We start from the raw sequence: 21780 nt of genomic DNA, 5'->3' as shown, positions 1-21780 counted from the left end.
CCCTGTTTCAGTTTTTGTTACCTTGTTTGTTTCATTTTGTTGTTGTATTTTGCTTATTCAGGGCAGTAGAGCAGTTCGACACTTTTGGATGAATTTCTTAGTGCTATGAATGAAACCTCATGAACTGCACAATTTACTTTTTTGAATATTGATCTTACCAAGTTATGTCTTCAATCATATTCATAGGAATGCAGTATGTGCTGAGCTTGATATCCTTTTGTTTCGTCTTCAAATTTTCTTTATATATTTGCTTATTTAGGGAAGCAGAGCAATTTTCATTAGTAGCACTATTGTTGTTTATCTTGCTTTACTTCCCAATGTCAAATTAATCTAGTGCTTCATATGATAAGCTAACAATTTCATTTCTCTCACGTATAAAACGTCGATCATTCAGATTTCTGTTGGTATTCAAGCAAAAGAGAACTGAAATTGTCACCTCTTTTCTTAGTTATCAACTAAATATTCTGTTAAACTAATAAAGGGAAAAAAAAAACATAATCACGATGGAGCTTCTTATAGTGAGTTGCCCATGGAATAAAAAAGTTTTTGGGTTTCTAAGTTCTAAACATTAAAAAATAGATTTCATAGAAACGTGTTTGGGGTTTTATTTGGTGCAATTTTTGGGTTCTATTTATAGAGTTATTGAAACTTGAAAATTAAGGGCGAGTTTGATAGTGTGATATAAAAATGAAGATATTAATTATATAGAGATAATTAATCCAACTTTTATGAGTTTAATTATTTAATCTTTTGTTTGATAGCTAATAAATAATGTATGTATAACTTGTTTTGGATGTTTGATAGGTTCTACTAAAATGCATATAATCTATACATATTTTTAATAACATTGTCTAAGTAATAGTATATCTGGTGAAATTACCATACTACCCTCCACTTAATTCTCAAATTATCCGATGAACCCTTCACATAATTGGGAGAAAATTAAGCAAAAATTACCGCCTACCAAGCTGTGAAGGTCGCTGAATACTGGAAGACCAACGAATAACTTGATCTCATCCCATCAACCTCATGCTATTGGAGCTTTCTCACAATTGACATCATCTGCAATTTGAGCAGTAGCAGAGGCTCTGAGAGTGAAGTCCACAGCATAATTTGAAGGCCATTTCAAGCTTTGATTGTGAATGAAGCAACACGTTTTTGAATTATTGTTCTTCAAATTGCAGATTTTGGCACCCAAATTCTTGCTAAAACTAAACAGCCCAGCATCAAATTTATTCCTAAATCCACCTGTGAGCTTCGAATAGCTAAAATATCCATACTTGCATAAAAGTCAAATGAAAAAAGATATATTTAACAATACCCCAACAAAATTGAATCTTTAGCCCCAAATCTTAGGGCGTCTTCTTCTGCGAGAAAATTGACTTACACATCCACATCCATGTACTTATATATGCATATAAAATTGGTGCACCTGCATTTCTTTCTCTCTCGTCGACTTGCAATTAGAGAGAGAAAGTTCTTGCTTGATACAGAGATCCCTATTCCGATACTGCTCCATGAACGCTGGGAATTTGTTGGTTTTGTTGAAGTAGGTTGAGGGATAAAATGGTCAACGGAAAAACTAATCTAAATCACTGTTCAAAAAATATAATTGAACTGGGGGTCTTGGAGGGATGACTTTTCTAAGTGGAATAGTGACTTTGGTGCGGGCTTCCCATTTACTGCGGGCCTGGAACATTAGTGGTGAAGCCTATCAAACAACATATTTAGGGGAGATAAATAAGCTAATACCCCCTTGTAACCCCTAACAAACACGCCTAAGGATGGTGAGCCCAAATAACGGCCCATAACCAAATTATTTCCGGCCATAACCAAATTAATATGTTGCAAATGCAAACTAACAATATATATTGTCCGAAATATAATATATTTAATAAAAAAGACAAACCTATACAAATAAAATAGAGTTAATAAATTAGCTCTAACGAATATGAATGATACATTATCCTTGTTCGTTAATTGATTGAGGTGAACCTTAAACAAGACTGCGGTATTATAATGAAGACTACACCTTAAGGAAGCTACCTAATATAAATACACTATATATTTTTATTTAGAGCATCCACAAGGGCCACAACGGGACTCTACCTGCTACATCGAGCCCCACTATCCGCACTGCCCTCCCAGTGCCGCACCTCAAGCTCGTGCCGAGCTTTAAGCCTCACGTCAGACTTTCGTCTAGAAATATGAGGCTCAACCTATGTGCACACCATTTTAAAATTAAATTTTAAATTGATCCCAATGGCTCTTTCTGTCGATTTCTTTTAATTAGTCATGCAACGGTTGTTTCACTTTTTTTTATTCTAAAATTGATCTATTGAGTATTTCATTTCTGCTATTTTTCACATCAATTCTCACTACTCATTTTCTATCATTCTCCTCCTTTAACAATGTCTTCTTCTTCCCACTCCTCTTCCAACTCTTCATTTTATTTAATTATTGTAATATTTTTTTATTAATATATTTTGTTTTAATCATTGTAATGTTTAAATTTAAAACTTAATAAAATGTTTGATTTCAAAAATGAAGAAATCAATTTGAATAAAATAAAAATAAAAATTTTCAAACCAATTTTAAAGTCCCTTCTTATAAAGTAGTAGCTCTTAAGTGGATGCTATTAGTAATTACTCCAATATCACAAAAATATCCACCTCGCTTTTGATGAGAAGGTATTAATTAAGAGAGATAAAATGGTAATCTGCCAATGGTTTTGGTTGGTGACAGAATAAATTAAATGGAAGTGTTATTTGGACAAAATTTATTCTGATAAAAAAAGGTCATAAATTTAAAAAACTTGATTTATTTATAATCTTTGGTTCAAATTCAAACAGGATTTATTTAGCTTTATTAATTTTTTCATATTGTAGTTTTTTTTGGAATTTTTTAACAATTCTTTTAATTTTTATTATTTTACTTTTTTTGTAATTTTTGCACTTTAAAAATAATAAAAATTAAAAATATTATTAAATAATTACAAAAAATATAATAAGGAGAAATGAATAAAACTAACAAAATTCTTGTTTTGTTTGAACCAAAAATTTTAAATAAATTTATCTTTTAAAAATATTTAACCATATTTTTGTGCGGACATATATTTTGTTCAAAGAACATTACCGTAAATTAAAACCCCTATAAAAGAATGCAATAGCAGCTTTTATTTCTATTTGCGATTTTAAAACCCCAAGTTCCAAGCTTAATTTTCCACTTTAGTGCTTTTAGGCAGCAATGCTACAATGCCTTTTGAGTCTCCTTTGTTTGTTCATTAGCTCAAACAAGGGTTTTGTTGGCGCGAGAGCGAAGAAGCGTTCATCTTGAGGTAATCTTCGAGAATTTGATACTACAATGTGTTATTTTGCTTCCATTAAAGGTGAATTCTGAGTTTTTGATGCACATTTCATTCCTTTGATGCTTCATTATGTTTCAGAGGGTTTCATGGATCGACTCAGTGAGTTGCCGGACTCGATAATATTTCACATATTTTGGTCGTTGCCTATGACCGATGTTGTTAGGACAACGTTTCTATCGAAGCGCTGGAAAAACCTTTGGACCACCGCTCCCTACCTTAATTTCGACAATCGTGCTATGGATTTTGATGATGGTAGAGAGCTTCAAAACTTCGTTAATCGGGCCTTAGTACGCTGGAATGGGGTAAGGGTTCTGAAATTCAAGTTCAAATCGGGTTATGAGTTTGATGATTCCATCTGTTTGGGTATTGATTTGTGGCTTCAATTTGCTAAGGATAAGGGGGTCGAAGAATTATACTTGCATATTCTGTTTGACGACATGTACTGTTTGCCGCAGTGTGTATACTCGTGCTCATCTCTTAAAGTGTTATGGTTAGAGGATTGTAACTTTAGAGACTTTAGAGTTTATGGGGATGTGCAGTGGAATCAACTCAAAAGTTTAACAATTATTGATGGCTTTGGGGTCACTGAACATGTGATTAACCAAATATTATGTGGTAGTCCTCGGTTGGAAGTCTTGATCTTGTCTGTTGCAGATAGAGAGTATGAAAACTTGTCTTTCCGATCTACTAGTTTGAAAGTGCTGTCGATTCGAAAGTATTGTACTCTTCTTGGTGATCAATGTTGGGATTCAGAACTGATAATTTGTACCCCAAATCTTGAAACCTTGGAAATTGAAGGAGCTCCATATAAAAAGTGTATGTTGGTTAATGTCTCATCTTTAACCCACACAACTCTTGCGCTGTCTGGTCTACATTATTTTGATGTATATAATTCCTTTCACGGGATAGACACTGAGCGTGGCTTGTTTACCACGGATGATTTTCTGGGAGATGCGTGCTGTCAAATTCTCTCAGCCATCCAACATGTTGAAAACGTCATATTAATGTTCTGTTGCATCAAGGTTCGGTTTCTTTAAACTATCTTATGCGTCTTGCATTTGTTATGTATTAATAGAGTAGCAATGAGGCTGAAGAGATCAAATTAATTCTAAATATGTTGATGAAGTTTTCATTATTTATTTAGCATAGTTTTTAGTAATGTTTTCTTAATTCTAACTTCAATTAATGTGTGCATGTGAGCTTACATGACATGGTGGTGTTTGTATGCTTTCTTTGTTGCATCATTGGCTTCTTTAACTGAACCACTTATATTTGAGTTCCCACTTTCATCATGCAACTAACTCCTATCCTTTTTTTGGCTTTTTAAATCCATTCTACAATTTTTTTTATACTTTGTAGCATCAAGCTTGTGACTTGTATGTTAGTATTGTAATAACAATAAATGATATGGAATGTTTGACATTCTTTTAATTTGATGAAGTCATTGTTGCATCCCTAAAAATCAATGCTTGCCTTTTATCTTCCTTGGTGTTTGCTTCAGTGAGCTGATTATTATTATGAACTTATTTTACATCAGGTGCTTGGAGCTATGATAAAGAGATGCATGAATTCCTCTTTTCCTAATGTCAATTCCTTGCATCTCGGATTTTGTTTCAATGACTACAAACTATTATTAGATCTACTGGAGAGTTTCCCTCAATTAAAGAAGTTAGTCCTTGAAGATAGAAGAGAATACGAGATACATAAAACGCAAGAGTCACTCAACTTTGATGCCAACAGCTACCTCAACTTTGAAGCATATCCTCCTGAGTCCTTTCTGCAGTTGAGGACCGTTGAGGTTACTTGGAACGAGGATGACAAAGTATTTCCATTTATCGAGTTTCTGTTAAAATACGCGAGCAATCTAGAAAAGATGGTGTTCAGAGTAAAAAGAACCATGCCACCTCAACGTCCATCAAAATCTTTGTTTTGGGTGTCACAGAAGCTGTTGAGAATGCCAAGATCCTCTCCAACTGCTCAATTGATTTTCTGTGATGATAGAAATGCCACATCGGGTAACTAGCTGATTGTCTTCTTAGACGGGTAATAGCTTGTGTCGTACATTTTCTGTAAATATTTTGCAACGACGGCATTATGCTCTGAGATGGGGAGTTGGATTTTACTTTTCTTCTACCCTGTTTCAGCTTTTGTTACCTTGTTTGTTTCATTTTGGGGTTGTATTTTGCTTATTCAGGGCAGCATAGCAATTTGACACCTTTTGGTTCAACTTCTTATTGCTATGAATGAAACCTTGATTGCTATTTTTCTTGTCAAACATGTCTACTTGATGTAGTGCTTTCAGATATTGGTGTGTAAATTTAGAAAACAGAAAAATTGTGAAAATATTGGAGAGATAAATTCAGTGCTACATCCCTGGGTGAAATTTGGCCAAATTGATCAGTGCTACACCCATAGGTGAAAACCCATGCAAATATATTTAAGACACCGTATCATTAGGAGGAAAAATTATTACTATTAGCGTGTTGTGTTTTAGTTGTAGAATTAATAGTTATGTGAACTTAATTATACAATTTTTATAAAATAAAAAGAAATTGCGAATGTGTATATATATATACATAGAATATATTTACATCTTTTCAAATAACACTATATGAATGCATAATAAAAATTTTCAATTGTGGTTCTATTTTATTCAACTGGTACGCTCATTCGTGCAATGCACGACGAACAATAAAATTAAACGATATATTTAAATAAATAAATATAAATATTAAAAAAATCAAAATATATTTTAAAAAAAAGTATAATAATCCATATCAGTTACTCAACAAAATCATAAATTTGAAAATGTAAATTTTTATCTTTCTAAAAAGTGTAATGATAAATATAGTTATTAAATAAATTTAAAATTATTTGATACTGAAAATTAGCATTATGCATATTATTATATAATATTACTCGTCATAATAAATTAAATAAATAAAGATTTCCATAGTACACAAATATAAATAAAAAGTTTAAATTTTTATAATTTATTCATTTTAAATTTATTTTTGATGATTTTTATACTATATTAAATTTAAGATACATATTAAATATTTTTTTATATATTATAGATATATTGATTACTAATTTAATCATATATGTACGTGATAATTTCGAGTAATTATGATCTTCAAATATTTTCTTTTAGTCCATTAGAATTGTTTATATTTTGTTGTCATGTCATGTGGTATAAATAGTATGATATGAAATTCTCTTTTTAAATCTTCAAAAACCTTTTTTACCATGTAATGTAAATTCTCTATTTCATTTAATTATTTTGGATTTTCGGTTGTAATTTCAAATTATTTTTAGAATTAATAATTAAATGCAATATGTTAGAAAAATACGTATAAATAATCAGTATACAAAACCCTCCAAATTTATCTCCATCTCCAATTCCGAACCCGCCGCCGCTCAGTCGTCAGCGTCTCTCTCACCACCGCAGCACCCCACCCCCACACCGGCCGAAATCAATCCCGCCACCATTCAATTCATCTTCTCTACTTTCCGCCGCCATTATCAACCTGCCACCCCATCAGCTGAACTAAAAGCACATCATTTTGCCGATTGATTTTTTCAAATTCACCGACTCCGCCGCCACATCTGTCGCTTCTAGTCGCGGCCTCCATGGATCCTTTCGCCCCTTACTTGTTGATCAAGCTCTTTCTCTAGCTCAACTCAACGAGCCTTTTACGAGCCGAGCTCGAGCCCAAAATAGACGATCCGAGCTCGTTTCCAGCCCGATTTAATGGCTTTTGAGCTCTCTGTGTTTGTTGATTAGCTCAAACTAGGGCAATTTTGGGGCTGCAGCATCCGAGAGAACAAAGCGTTCATTTGAGGTAATCTTCGAGGATTTGATAGTATTGTTATTGCTCCCAATATGTTTAGGTGAATTTTGAGTTAGATTATTTTTTTTAGGGTTTAGGGATAAGATTATGCTTTAGACGATTTGATTTTGAAGATGGATCGACTCAGTGAGTTGCCCGACTCTGTTATATTTCACATATTTTGGTTGTTGCCTATGAATGAAGTTGTTAGGACAACAATTCTGTCAAAGCGCTGGTTAAACCTCTGGACCACCACCCCTTTCCTTAATTTTGATGAATCTAAATCTGATTCACAATTTAGTACTACAGATAAATTTCGACACTTCGTTCACCAGGCTTTATTATGCTGGGATGGGGTAAAGGTTCTGAAATTAAAGGTTGTTGCGAATTATGACGAATCAGGTGGAGATGTTGATTTGTGGGTCCGATTTGCCAAGAAATATGAAGTCGAAGAATTATACTTGCATAGTCTGATGACAGACTTGTCGTGGACTGAGGAAGATCACCAAGTACCATGGGTGCCACTGTATCTGTACTCATGCTCATCACTTAAAATGTTATCGATCGAGAATTGTTACTTTAGAATTAAGGGGAATGTGCAGTGGAATCAACTCAAGAGCCTGAGAATTATTAATTGTTTTGGGGTCACTGAAGATGTGATTAATCAAATATTGCGTGGCAGCCCTCAATTGGAAGTCTTAACCATGTCTTTTGAATGGAAAGCTCAAAGCTTGTGTATCCGATCCACTAGTTTGAAAGAGTTGTCGATTTACAATGATCTTTATGATGACGATGAAGCATCTACTTATAGGGAGCTGAGTATTTGGACCCCAAATCTTAAAGCACTAAAAATTAAAGGAATTCCATATAACAAGTGCTTGTTGATGAATGTCTCATCTTTAACCCATGCAACTATTGAGTATTCTTATGTACATTGGTATAATGATGAATACTGTGACAAATTATCCATGAACCATATTGGAGATTTATTTGGTCAAATTCTTCCAAGCATCCAACACGTTGAAAACGTCACATTGTTGTCCTGCTGCGTCAAGGTTTGGTTTCTTTGATCTTTCTTCTGGCACTTACATTTCTTATAGTTTAATGCATAAAGTAACATTTACATTAATTAATCACGCTTGATAACGATTTCATTGTTTATTTGGCATACCTATTGATTATGCTGTGTTAATTATTACATGAATGTGCATGGATGGTGTGTCTGTGTTTGTATGTTTTTCTTTGTTTCATAAGTGGCTTCTTCACTGAACCAAATATATTAAGGTTATCGCATTTATCAGGTGATAAACTTGTATCCTTTGCTTCAATGAGCTCATCCTCTTATTATAAACTTATTGATACAACAGGTGCTTGGAGCTATGATAGAGAGATGCATGAATTCATCCTCTCCTAATGTCAAGTCCTTACGGCAAAGATTTCATTGCTCTAAATTTGTAGGTATGATTGAGATTTCCCCTCTATTAAAGAAGTTATTCATTGAAGTTGGAGAATGTGTCCCGTCCTATGATTACCGTGATTCACTGCGGACTGATTCTAACGTCTACCTCCAGCTTGAAAAAAATCTTCCTATGTCGTTTGTGCTAGAGTTGAGGAAAGTTGAGGTTACTTTGGTTGAGGGTGACATCTTATTTCCATTTCTAGAGTTTCTGTTGAAAAATGCGAGTAAGCTAGAAAAGATTGTGTTTCGAGTAAAAAGAACCATGTCACCTTCACACCATTCTAACTCCTTGCGTTTAGCGTCAAAGAGGCTGCTGAGAATGCCAAGATCCTCCCTAGCTGCACGGTTCACTTTCAGTGAATATTGATCTTACCAAGTTATATCTTCAATCATAGAGGAATACAGCATGATTCCTGGTAATTGATAGTCTTCTTAGATGTTCAAGTAGTTTGCAATTTTAATGTCTTCTGTTTCATTTTGGGGATTATACTTGCTTATTCAGGGAAGCAGAGCAATTTGACACTTTTGGATTAAGTTGATGCTCTTTTCATTTGTAGCACACTTGTTTACTCCTTATTGTTATGGATGAAATCTAGATTGTTGTTTATCTTGCTTTACTTCCCAATGTCAAATTAATCTAGGGCTTCAAATACTTGTTAATGATTTCATTTCTTTCACATGTAAAACGTCGATCATTTAGATTTCTGTTGTATTCAAGCAAAAGAGAAGTAGAGAACTGAAATTGTCACCTCTTTTCTTAGTTATCAACTAAATATTCTGTTTAACTAATAAAGGGGGAAAAAAAACCATAATCACGATGGAGCATCCTATATAGATTAGGTGCAATTTTATGGCTCTATTTATAGAGCTATTGAAGCTTGAAAATTAAGGATGGTGAGCCCGAACTCTGGCCCATAACCAAATTATTTCCGGCCCATAACCAAATGCAATCTAACAATATATATTCTCTTCCTTCAACAAAAAAAAAACGATATATATTCTCTGAAATATAATATATTTAATTAAAAAGATAAAACTAGATAAATAAAATAGAGTTAATAATTTAGCTCTAACAAAAATGAATGATACGTTATCCTTGTTTGTTAATTGATTGAGGTGAACCTTAAACAAGACTACAATATAATAATGAAGACCAAGGAAACTACCTAATATAAATACATACCAATAAATACATATAGTATATCAGTGTATAAGATATATTCTTATCTAGAACATCCACAACGGGACTCTATCCGTCACATCGAGCCCCGCTATCTGCACCGCCCTCCCAGTGCCACACCTCTAGCTTGTGCCGAGCTTTAAGCCTCACGCCGTGCTTTCATCAAGAAATATGAGACGCATGCTATGCGCGCGCTATTTCAAAATTAAACTTTAAATTAATCCCAATGGCTGTTTTTGTCCATTTTTTTAAAATTAGCCATTGCAACGGTTGTTCTTTCCCTTTTTATTCTAAAATTTATCTATAAATACTATTCCATTTCTTCCATTTTTCACATAAATTTATCTACAAATACCATTTTATTTAATTATTGTAAATTTAATAAAATGTTCGATTTTAAAAATAAAAAGATTAATTTGAGTGAAATGTAATTAAAAATTTTAAAACCAATTTTAAAGGCCCTTTTTTTAGGCCCTTAATTTTCGACTTCAGTGTCTCGTCAGTTCATTAGCTCAAACAAGGGTTTTGTTGGCGCGAAAGCGAAGACGCGTTCATCTTGAGGTAATCTTCGAGAATTTTTATGCTACAATGTGTTATTTTGCTTCCATTAAAGGTGAATTCTGAGTTTTTGGTGCTCATTTCATTCATTGATGCTTCATTATGTTTCAGAGGTTTTGATGGATCGACTCAGTGAGTTGCCGGACTCGTTAATATTTCACATATTTTGGTCGTTGCCTATGACTGATGTTGTTCGGACAACGATTCTATCGAAGCGCTGGAAAAACCTTTGGACCACCGCACTCTGCCTTAATTTCGACAATGATGCCATGAACTTTGATGATGATAGAGAGCTTCAAAACTTCGTTAATCGGGCCTTATTGCGCTGGAATGGGGTAAGGCTTCTGAAATTCAAGTTCAATTTGGGTTATAAGGTCAAATCGGTTTATCAGAATGATGGGTCCATGTATTTGGGTACTGATTTGTGGGTTCAATTTGCCACGAATAAGGAGGTCGAGGAATTCTACTTACATATTAGGTTACCAAAAGATTGGGATGATGATTTTGATAGTATGGACGACATATACTATGTGCCACAGTGTGTATACTCGTGCTCATCGCTTAAGGTGTTATCGTTTGAGGATTGTAACTTCAGAGTATATGGGAATGTGCAGTGGAATCAACTCAAAAGTTTAACAATTACTTATGGCTTTGGGGTCACTGAACATTTGATTAACCAGATACTTTGTGGTAGTCCTCGGTTGGAAGTCTTGATCATGTCTTTTGTCGATGTGGGTGAACACTTGTGTATCCGATCTACTAGTTTGAAAGTGTTGTCGATTCACAAGTTTTTTTGTTCTCGTGAAGATCTATGGTGGGATTCCGAACTGAGAATTTGTACCCCGAATCTTGAAACCTTGGAAATTGGAGGAGTTCCATACAGAAAGAGTATGTTGGTGAATATCTCATCTTTGACCAATGCAACTCTTGGGTTTTCTGGTCTACACGGTTATGAATTTGATGGAAATGAAAGTGTCTTTCCTTGGATGGACACCAAGCTTGGCTTGTTTACCAAGGATGATTTTCTGGGAGACGTGTTCTGTCAATTTCTCTCAACCATGCAACATGTTGTAAACGTCAAATTAATGTTCTGTTGCATCAAGGTTTGGTTTCTTTAAACTATCTTATGTGTCTTGCATTTGTTATGTATTGATAGAGTAGCAATGAGGCTGAAGAGATCAAATTAATTCTAAATATATTGATGAAGTTTTCATTATTTATTTAGCATAGTTGTTAGCCATGTTCTCGTAATTCTAACTTCAATTAATCTGTGAATCTCAGCTTGGATGGCATGGCGGTGTTTGTATGCTTTCTTTGTTGCATCATTGGCTTCTTTAACTGAACCACTTATAAGAGTTCCCACATTTATCATGCAACTAACTCCTATCCATTTTTTGGCCTTTTTAAATCCATTCTAGAATTTATATATGCATTACTTTGTAGCATCAAGCTTGTGACTTGTATGTTAGTATTGTAATAACCATAAATGATACGGAATGTTTGACATTCTTTTAATTTGATGAAGTCATTGTTGCATCTCTAAAAATCAATGCTTGCCTATTATCTTGGTGTTTGCTTCAGTGAGCTGATTATTTAATGAACTTATTTTACATTAGGTGCTTGGAGCTATGATAAAGAGATGCATGAATTCCTCTTATCCTAATGTCAAGTCCTTAGAACTCAGATATTGTTTCAGTGACTACAAACTATTAGTAGGCCTACTTGAGAGTTTCCCTCAATTAAAGAAGTTAGTTATTGTATGTAGTGGAGGATACGGGACGCATGAAAACCGAGAGTCACTCAACTTTGATGCCAAGAGCTACCTCAAGTTTGAAGCATATCCTCCCAAGTCCTTTCTGCAGTTGAGGACAGTTGTGGTTACTTGGGATGAGGATGACGACGTATTTCCATTCTTAGAGTATCTGTTAAAATACGCAATCAATCTAGAAAAGATGGTGGTCAACGTAAAAGGAATCATGCCACCTCAACTTCCATCAAAATCTTTGTTTTTGGCATCACAGAAACTGTTGAGAATGCCAAGATCCTCCCCAACTGCTCAATTGGTTTTCTGTGAATATTGATCTTACCAAGTTATGTCTTTAATCATAGGAATGCCACATGACTCCAGGTAACTAGCTGATTGTCTTCTTAGACGGGTAATAGCTTTTGTCGTACATTTTCTATAAATATTTTGCAACGACGGCATTATGCTCCGAGATGGGGAGTTAGATTTTACTTTTCTTCAACCCTGTTTCAGTTTTTGTTACCCTGTTTGTTTCATTTTGGGGTTGTATTTTGCTTATTCAGGGCAGTGGAGCAATTTGACACTTTTGGATTAACTTCTTATTGCTATGAATGAAACCTTGATTGTTATTTTTCTTGCCAAACGTTTCTACTTGATGAAGTGCTTCAGATATTGGTGTGTAAATTTAGAAAACAGAAAAATTGTGAAAATATTGGGGAGATAGATTCAGTGCTACACCCATGGGTAAAAACTAAAAACCCATGCAAATATATTTAAGGCACCATTTTCATTAGGAGGAAAATTATTAGTAGCATATGTTTTAGTTGTATAACTAATAGTTATGTGAACTTAATTATACAATTTTATAAAATAAAATCATACTTTTAAAATATAAAAAGAAATTGCCAATGTATATATATAAAGAATATATTTACATCTTTTCAAATAGCACTGCATAAAACATAATGAAAATTTTCCTTGTCTAGGATCAGTGCTCCGAAATGAATCAACGTAGATTTTGATGATCTAAGCGTTGAAAATGAATTATATTTTATCGTCAATGTAATTTCTTTGATAAATTCCAACTTTGATTTATTTACATTATTACATACTATTTACCTTCTCACATATATTGTTTTAGAAAAAAAAAATCTCTCACAAAAGTGTGGAAGAAATACACACAAACCCTCGAAATTAGGGGTGGCTAAATGGGGCGGGTCGGGTACCCTATCCGATTTTTGCGGGTACCCGACCCCGCAATTTCCTAAATTTTCCTACCCGGTCTCGACCCCGACGACACTGTTGGGTACCCTAATACCCGACGTGGGTACCAGATGCGGGTATTAGGGTACCCACAAACCCGCGTGTTAAACTAATTTTTCCATACATGCATCATTTCTTCTTCGTTTTTTGGTCAGTAAAGCTACTTTGTCTGAACGACTGAAACTCATACACGAGTAGAAATTTACTTTTTATACTTAAATCGCAAGATTATGAAAAAATGAAGAAAAAAAATATACAATATAATAAATGAATATGAAGGCATGATATCTTATAATGGGATTCTAGGAAAAATCAGAATATCGGAGCTTGTCCCATCATTTTAATGATGTTTGAAAAATCTTAAAGGCGTGTATGCTTGGATGCTATCTATCTAACTCTCTTTACGGAGATGAGACGTAGGGAATTCAAATATTTTTCAATGTTAGGGCAGGCTGCCTTCAGCGGCTATTTCTACTTTTCTTTTATTTCAGATTTTCAAAAATCAGATTCATAACAATTAAGGATTTATTACATTATCAAATTATATAAAATAATAAAAATATATGTTAATTACTCCATCCGTCCGCCAAGATTATGGCAAATTGCTTGGGCACGACATTTAATAAAATTGATGATAATTTTGATGTAGTGGAGGAAGGGTCCCACCATTTTATAAGATGTGTGGTTGAGATTGAATTTAGAGTGGATTTTTTGTAAATAAAGAGTGTTTGTAAGGATAAAATATAAAGGTAAATGGTGGGACCATTGCCATAAAAGGAAAATGACATAATCTTGGCGGACGTCTGATATAGTAATTGTGTCATAATCTTAGCGGACGGAGGGAGTATTTTTTATGCGGGTATACCCGATACCCGCAAATCTTCTCTAGTAAATACCCGATCCCGACCCACATCCCGTCTAAGGCGGGTATCGGGTACCCAAAACCCGCACGGGTATCGGGTTCGGGTCGGGTATACCTGATACCCACTACCCGTTTAGCCACCCCTACTCGAAATTGTATCTCCAAAACTCCTTCCAACCCGCCGCCACTCGTCGAGTCATCCTCAGCTCATCTCTCTCACCACCGCACCATCCCAAGCCCCCACCGCCCGAAATCAATCCCCTCACCATTCAATTCTTCTTCTCTACTTTTCGCCGCCATTGTCAACCCTCCACCCCATCGACTGAAAGAAAAACACATCATTCCGTCAATTAATGTTTTCAGATTCACCGACTTCGCCGCCGCCTCCGTCGCTTCTAGAACGAGCTGAGCTCGAGCTCGTCTACAGCCTGATTTGATGGCTTTTGAGCTCTCTGTGTTTGTTGATTAGCTCAAATGAGGGCAATTTGGGGCTGCAGCAAACGATGGGAACAAGGGTTCATTTGAGGTAATCTTCGAGAATTCGATATATGTGTTATTGCTCCGAATCTGTTTAGGTAAATTTTGAGTTGATTATGATTCAGAGGTTTTGATTTTGAAGATGGATAGACTCAGTGAGTTGCCGGACTCTGTTATATTTCACATATTTTGGTTCTTGCCTATGAGGGAAGTTGTTAGGACAACGATACTATCGAGGCGCTGGAAAGACCTCTGGACCACCACCCCTTTCCTTTATTTTGATGATTTTATTGAGCAGTTTGATACTAGGGATAAACTTCGAATCTTCGTTCATCGGGTTTTATCACGCTGGGATGGGGTAAAGATTTTGAAATTCAAGGTTGAATTGGATCATGAGGAATCAATACATAGGGATGTTGATCTGTGGTTGCGTTTTGCCAAGAAATATGGAGTCGAAGAATTATACTTGCATATGGTGATAGAAGATCGTGAATCATGTCTTTGTAATGATGACGATATACGTTGGTTGCCACAGTTTCTGTACTCCTGCTCATCGCTTAAAGTGTTATCGATCGAGAATTGTTACTTTAGATTTAAGGGGAATGTGCATTGGAATCATCTCAAGAGTTTAACAATTATCAATGGTTTTGGGGTCACTGAAGACGTGATTAATCAAATTTTCTGCGGTAGCCCTCAGTTGGAAGTCTTGATCATGACTTTTATAGATAGTCGTTTTGAAAATTTTTCTATCCGATCAACTAGTTTGAAAAAGCTGTCAATTAACAAGCATTTTTATGATGACTACGAGGATCCATCTCCTTATACGACGGAGCTGAGAATTTGGACTCCAAATCTTAAAACCTTAGAAATGAAAGGAATTCCTTATGGCAAGTGTTTATTGATGAATGTCTCATCTTTAAACCATGCAACTCTTGGGTATCCTAATCTACATCATTTGGATGAAAGATGCTTTAACGACCCCTCTGAGTACAATAGCTCTTTACTACCAACAAACCAATTTCTTGGATATTTATTTGGTCAAATTCTGCCAAGCATCCAACATGTTGAAAACATCACATTATCATCCTGTTGCGTCAAGGTTAGGTTTCTTTGAACTGTCTTATATGGCTTACATTTATATTATTAATTAATGCAGGTACGTTGACATTAACTAATCGTGCCTGAAAGATTTCATAATTATTCAGCGTACCTATTGATCATGTTCTCTTAACTCTAATGTCAATGTGCATCGATGGGGTGGCTGTGCTTGTGTGTTTTTCTTGTTGCATAGGTGGCTTCTTTAGTGAATCAATTATATTAAGGTTATCACATTTATCAGGCAATAAACTCTTATCCTTTTTTGCCTTTATTGACCAAATATTGTCTTGTATCCCTATATTGAGAGTCTTTATCTTGAATTGATATATGCAGAGATAGGTGAAAACTTGAGTATTCAGTCTGGTAATTTGAAAGAGCTATTGATTACCAACCACCTTTTGAATATTAAGGATCTATCTGTGTTTTCGTAGTGTTTTCGTAGTTTAGAATCTTGACCCCAAATCTTGATACATTAGAAATAATAGGATGTCCATATAGCAAGTGTTTGTTGATGAATGTCTCATCTTTAACCCATGCAACATGTTGGAAACGCCATATTATTCTACTGTTGCACCAAGGTTTGGCTTCTTTGCATTTTCTTCAATGGCTTACATTTATTGTTAATTAATTAATTCAACATTTATAAAGAGAAAACTCGTTGATCCTGTTCCATTCTAACTTCATTGCATGTCAACTTGTCTGGTCCGATGTTTATATGCTTCCTTTGTTGCATCAATGACTTTTTTATGTTTGTCTTACTAGGTTTATGAATCTAATAGAACTTATTGTTGTACCAGGTTCTCGATATTATGAAAATGAAACATATGCATTCATCTTTTCCTAATATCAAATCCTTGGATCTTAGATGTTGTTTGTATGACTACAAACAAATAGTAGGAATTCTTGAGATTTTCCCTCAGCTGGAAAGATTAGTTCTTAAATACAACAAAGTAGACCGACGCCGAGTTACTAATGACCAAGTTACCTCTGACAAAGAGTCACTCAAGTTTGAAGTGAATAACCCTGAGTCCTTTCTTCTCAAGTTGAGGACAGTGGAGGTTACTTGGGCTGAAGGCGATGGTGTATTTTCATTGATTGAGATTTTGTTAAAATATGCGACCAAGCTAGAAAAGATTGGGTTCCAGGTAGAAATAAAGTCACCAAATTCTTTGTTGTCGGTATCACAGAAACTGCTGAGAATGCGAGGATTCTCGATTAACTGCACCATAGATCTCACAACTTGCAATGACGGCAGTATGCTCGAGGCTTGGGAGCTCGATCTTCCTTATTTTAGGTGTGAGTGCGTAACTGTCCTGTTTTAACTTTTGCTTCCTTGTTTGTTTTGTTGCTTTCAGGGACTATATGTGCTTATATAATCTGACACTTTTGGATTAAGCTGATGCTCTTTTGATATGCAGCACACTTGTTAACTTCTTATTGTTGTGAAAGAAACTACTGATGAAACTTAGATTGTTATTTGTCTTACTTTGCTTCCCAAATAGTGCTTCAGATATTAGTTTGTAGAATGGAAGTTAGAAATTTTTGGTTATGGCAAATTTGTTTTTATCAAATTCTCTCAATACAAAGTAGCAACGAGACCAAGCGATGATAGCTCAGTTGGTGTAGCAATAGATTTTTTAATTCCAAATATATATATATATATATATATATACAAAGTAGCAACAAGGATGAAGAGATCACTTATATGTTTCATAAAGTTTTCATTATTTATTCAGCAATAGTTGTTGATCATGTACCCTTAATTCTAATTTTGATTAAGCATGTCAGCTTGGATTATATGTTTGTTGCATCGGTATTGGATTTCTTATTAGATCAATTATATTAGTGTTATCACTTTTTATCGAGCAACAAACTCCAATCTTTTTTCCCCCTTTTTAAATTCATTTAAAAAATTATGTGTTATTAAGAGAGGTTCATGTAATCACTAAACAAAATAAAAATGAGAATTATTTTTAATTATTTGATTATCAAGATCTATGGTCAATGCACCTGGATGAATACATTATTTGAAATGTGTGGTAAAAAATAAGGACTGCTCTCTCTGTTCATAGTAAAACTTCCTAAAAGGTCAACATGTGTTTTAATTAGTATTGAGAGTAGTTAAAATGTGAAAAATAAGGATAAATGAGATTATAGTGAAGGACCTGGTGGAGTATAATCTAAAAATAAAAATTATTTTTAATTCTTTTTTCTTCTTATTTTTTAATCTATTTTTTTGCATGCCATAAATTTTTAAATATTTAGCTCAAATATATTCAATAAAAATTAATTTTTTTATTATATTTATAAATATGACAATTAAATTGATAACAATTTTATACAAATAAATTAATATAAAAATATTTTTCCATGCATTGCACAAAATGCAAATGCTAGTATATATATATATATATATATATATATATATATATATATAGGGAGAGGTTCAAGAAAGAACCATAAATAAAAGAAGACCGGAGAACCATTTTCAGCCATTCGATCATCAAGATCTACGGTGGATGCATCATCTTGTTGGATGAATGCAGATCATGGGTTCGAATTCTGAAGGGAGCATTTTTTTTTAATTTTTTTAGTGCATTAATTTTAATAGCGAATGCATTAATTTTTACAGTGGATGCATTAGATTTGATAGTTCTCTCGTTCTCACAAATAATTTAGTTCTCTCTAGAATCACACCCATATATATATATATATATATATATATATATATATATATATATATATATTGTAAATATTGTGTGAAAATGAAATTTAAATACTATAAGAGTACATGTCATAAAATGAAATGACCACATTTATTATGAAAATAGCGAAAAAATTACATTTATAATTTTCTTGATAATTCCAATTTAATTTATTTACATACTCCTACTATTTTCTTTTTACATTTATGTATATTGTTTTATAAAAAATAAATAAAACTGAATCCCTCAAACAAGTGGGAGAGATATACACAGAGCCTTCAAATTGTATCCCCAATTCTGAACCCGCCGCCACTCATCGTCAGCCTCTCTCTCTCTCACCACCGCACCACCCCACCCCACCCCCACACCGGCCGAAATGAATCCCCAACCATTCAATTCATCTTCTCTAGAATCTCTACTTTTCGCCGCCATTGTCAACGCGCCACCCCATCAGCTGAAATAAAAGCAAATCAAGTCGTCAATTGATTTTTTCAGAGCTCTTTCTCTAGCTCGGCTCAACGAGCCTTTCACAAGCCGAGCTCGAGCTCGTTTACAGCTCAAACTAGGGCTATTTGCGGCTGCAGCAACCGAGGGAACGAAGCGTTCATTTTGAGTTAATCTTCGAGAATTTGATGGTATGTGTTATTGCTCCGAATATGTTTAGGTAAATTTTGAGTTGATTATGTTTCAGAGGTTTTGATTTTGAAGATGGATCGACTCAGTGAGTTGCCCGACTCTGTTATATTTCACATATTTTGGTTCTTGCCTATTTGGGATGTTGTTAGGACAACAATTCTATCCAAGCGCTGGAAAAACCTTTGGACCACCACTCCCTGTCTTAATATAACTAAGGATCATATTTATGATTCTTATACTAGAAAAAAAAAATCAGTCACTGTTCATCGGGCTTTATTACGCTGGGATGGGGTAAAGGTTCTGAAATTCAAGGTTAAATTGGATCATGAGCGTTCAATACATGGGGATGCTGATTTGTGGGTGCGATTTGCAAAGAAACATGAAGTCGAAGAATTGTACTTGCATTGGGTGAATTTTTACATACCAAGGAATCGTGATGAAGATCACAAAGCACATTGGGTGCCGCAGTATCTGTACTCATGCTCATCGCTGAAATTGTTATCGATCAAGAATTGTTACTTTAGAATTAAGGAGAATGTGCAGTGGAATCAACTCAAGAGTTTAACAATCAAGAATGGTTTTGGGGTCACTGAACATGTGATTAGTCAAATGTTATGTGGTAGCCCTCAGTTGGAAGTCCTAAGCATGTCTTTTGTGGAAAGAGGTGAAAGCATGTCCATCCGATCTACTAGTTTGAAAGAGCTGTCGATTGACAAGCATGATTCAGATGACCATGATTTACCTAATGATGCATCTCGTTATACGACTGAGCTGAGAATTTTGACACCAAATCTTGAAACCTTAGAAATTAAAGGAATTCCATATAGCAGGTGTTTGTTGATGAATGTCTCATCTTTAACCCATGCAACTATTGGGTATTCTAATCATTGGAGTGATGACACATGTGTTGCCCACTTTCATGAAGGTTTATTTGGTCAAATTCTTCCAAGCATCCAACACGTTGAAAACGTCAAATTACTTCCCTGCTGCATCAAGGTTTGGTTTCTTTGAACTGTCGTCTGTCGCTTACATTTCTTATAGATTAATGCAGGGTAACATTGACATTAACTAATCAAGCGTGATAAAGATTTCATTTTTTATTTGGCATACCTTTTCATCATGTTCCCTTAATTCTAACATCAATGTGCATGCCTTTCTTTGTTTTATTTATGTTAAGGTTATCACATTTATCATACAATAAACTCTATCCTTTTTTTGCCTTTTTAATCACATTTTAAAGATTTTATGTGTCACTTTTTGCATTGTTTTTTTTTAAAGCTTTGAACCAATTATGGACGCTTCCACTTATCGTTGCATCTCCTTGAATCAATGTTGTGCCTTGTATTTTACTGGGTCTCTGCAATCAGCCCATCCTCTTATTATAAACTTATTGATACAACAGGAACTTGGAGCTATGATAGAGGGATGCATGAATTCATCTTCTCCTAATGTCAAGCTCTTACGGTTCAGATGTCATTGCTCTAAATATACAAGTAGAGTTGAGATTTCCCCTCTATTAAAGAAGTTAGTCATTAAACTTGTATTATTGACTGACATATTGGGCAAGTCCAACTTTAATGACGTATATGCAAGCCAAGATACACCGTGGGTATCAGATACTGAGATCTACGACGAGTTGAAAGAAAAACTCCCTATGTCCTTTGTGCTGCAGTTGAGGACAGTTGAGGTTACTTTGGTTGAGGCTGACAACATATTTCCATTTCTAGAGTTTCTGTTGAAAAATGCGAGTAAACTAGAAAAGATTGTGTTCCGAGTTAAAGAAATCAAGCGACCTTCACGCCCAGTGAATTGTTTGCTTCGTGCCGCGCAGAAGCTGCTTAAAATGCCAAGATCCTCGCGAACTGCACAGTTCATTTTCAGTGAATATTGATCTTACCACGTTATTTCTTCAATCATAGAGGAATGCTGCATGATTCCTGGTATCTGAGAGTCTTCTTAGATAAGTAATAGCTTGTTGTACATATCATCCTTTAACTTCGTCCAACTACTTGTCATATTTCAGTTTTTCTTTCCTCTGTTTGTTCCATTTTGGGGATAATATTTGCTTAGTAAGTTCACTTTTGAATTATGTTGATGCACTTTTCATATGTAGCTCCCTTGTTTACTCCTTACTGCTATGGATGAAATTGAAACCTAGATTGTTATTTATCTTGCTTTACTTTCCAATGTCAAATTAATCTTGTGCTTCAGATATTAATTGACAATTTCATTGCTTTTTTGCTTGATGAATGATGACCACGTATAAAACGTCGATCATATGAATTTTTGTACTACATTATTCAAGCAAAAAGAACTGAAATTGTCAGCTGTTTTTTTAGTTATCATTTATCAACTATTGATGCGACAAAGAAAGCCACTGAATAATAGTAGTAAAATTTAAGTTTATTTAGAAAATAGAATATTTTTCTTTTTAATTCCTTTTTTGTTTTTATTTTTGAAAAAATGTGAAATTCAACTAATTATAAAATATTATTTAATATTCATGTCAAATTAAATATCACAATAACAAATTTAATTTGATGTATTTTATGTAAATATTCAATTTTAAATAATGTAACTATATTTAATTAAAGCAGA

The 21780-nt window shown here is 34.3% G+C and overlaps 4 protein-coding genes across 13 annotated transcripts in view; all 4 read left to right on the top strand.

The window, feature by feature from the left end:
* LOC130991342 (F-box/LRR-repeat protein At3g26922-like) overlaps positions 1–9276 on the top strand; it is a 29675-nt gene extending 20399 nt beyond the window's left edge. Inside the window, exons 1-4 of one of the 3 annotated variants that reach the window (XM_057915500.1) lie at positions 6756–7212; positions 7292–8255; positions 8568–8658; positions 8772–9276. In XM_057915500.1, coding sequence (XP_057771483.1) covers positions 7335–8255; positions 8568–8658; positions 8772–8776 — 1017 coding nt within the window. In that variant the 5' untranslated portion in view covers positions 6756–7212; positions 7292–7334 and the 3' untranslated portion in view covers positions 8777–9276. Of the gene's footprint in view, positions 1–6755; positions 7213–7291; positions 8256–8567 lie in introns of those variants that run through there. The other 2 variants (XM_057915499.1, XM_057915498.1) reach the window with 2 other exon arrangements.
* LOC130991337 (putative F-box protein At1g49610) overlaps positions 1–12770 on the top strand; it is a 29477-nt gene extending 16707 nt beyond the window's left edge. Inside the window, exons 1-3 of one of the 6 annotated variants that reach the window (XM_057915486.1) lie at positions 3142–3337; positions 3446–4389; positions 4905–5642. In XM_057915486.1, coding sequence (XP_057771469.1) covers positions 3454–4389; positions 4905–5390 — 1422 coding nt within the window. In that variant the 5' untranslated portion in view covers positions 3142–3337; positions 3446–3453 and the 3' untranslated portion in view covers positions 5391–5642. Of the gene's footprint in view, positions 1–3141; positions 3338–3445; positions 4390–4904; positions 5643–10242; positions 10401–10508; positions 11501–12013 lie in introns of those variants that run through there. The other 5 variants (XM_057915487.1, XM_057915480.1, XM_057915488.1 and 2 more) reach the window with 5 other exon arrangements.
* A 1648-nt stretch (positions 12771–14418) lies between these two features.
* LOC130991334 (F-box/LRR-repeat protein At3g03360-like) lies at positions 14419–17326 on the top strand. Of its 2 annotated transcripts, XM_057915472.1 has the most exons (3): positions 14419–14792; positions 14886–15842; positions 16639–17326. In XM_057915472.1, the coding sequence occupies exons 2-3, from the start codon at positions 14886–14888 to the stop codon at positions 17161–17163; spliced, it is 1482 nt and encodes a 493-aa protein (XP_057771455.1). In that variant the 5' UTR covers positions 14419–14792; the 3' UTR covers positions 17164–17326. The 2 variants fall into 2 exon arrangements, with proteins under 2 accessions (XP_057771455.1, XP_057771454.1); XM_057915471.1 differs by having other exon boundaries at positions 14419–15842.
* A 1479-nt stretch (positions 17327–18805) lies between these two features.
* On the top strand, positions 18806–21271 carry LOC130991345 (F-box protein At5g03100-like). Of its 2 annotated transcripts, XM_057915505.1 has the most exons (3): positions 18806–19160; positions 19238–20178; positions 20585–21271. In XM_057915505.1, the coding sequence occupies exons 2-3, from the start codon at positions 19255–19257 to the stop codon at positions 21071–21073; spliced, it is 1413 nt and encodes a 470-aa protein (XP_057771488.1). In that variant the 5' UTR covers positions 18806–19160; positions 19238–19254; the 3' UTR covers positions 21074–21271. The 2 variants fall into 2 exon arrangements, with proteins under 2 accessions (XP_057771488.1, XP_057771487.1); XM_057915504.1 differs by having other exon boundaries at positions 18806–20178.
* Positions 21272–21780: the final 509 nt, after the last annotated feature.

This window comes from Salvia miltiorrhiza, chromosome 7 (genome assembly GCF_028751815.1).
Source record: "Salvia miltiorrhiza cultivar Shanhuang (shh) chromosome 7, IMPLAD_Smil_shh, whole genome shotgun sequence".
NCBI lineage: Eukaryota > Viridiplantae > Streptophyta > Magnoliopsida > Lamiales > Lamiaceae > Salvia > Salvia miltiorrhiza.
The sequence above is the reverse complement of the archived record's forward strand: the minus strand, read 5'-3'. Positions and strand labels throughout refer to the sequence as shown.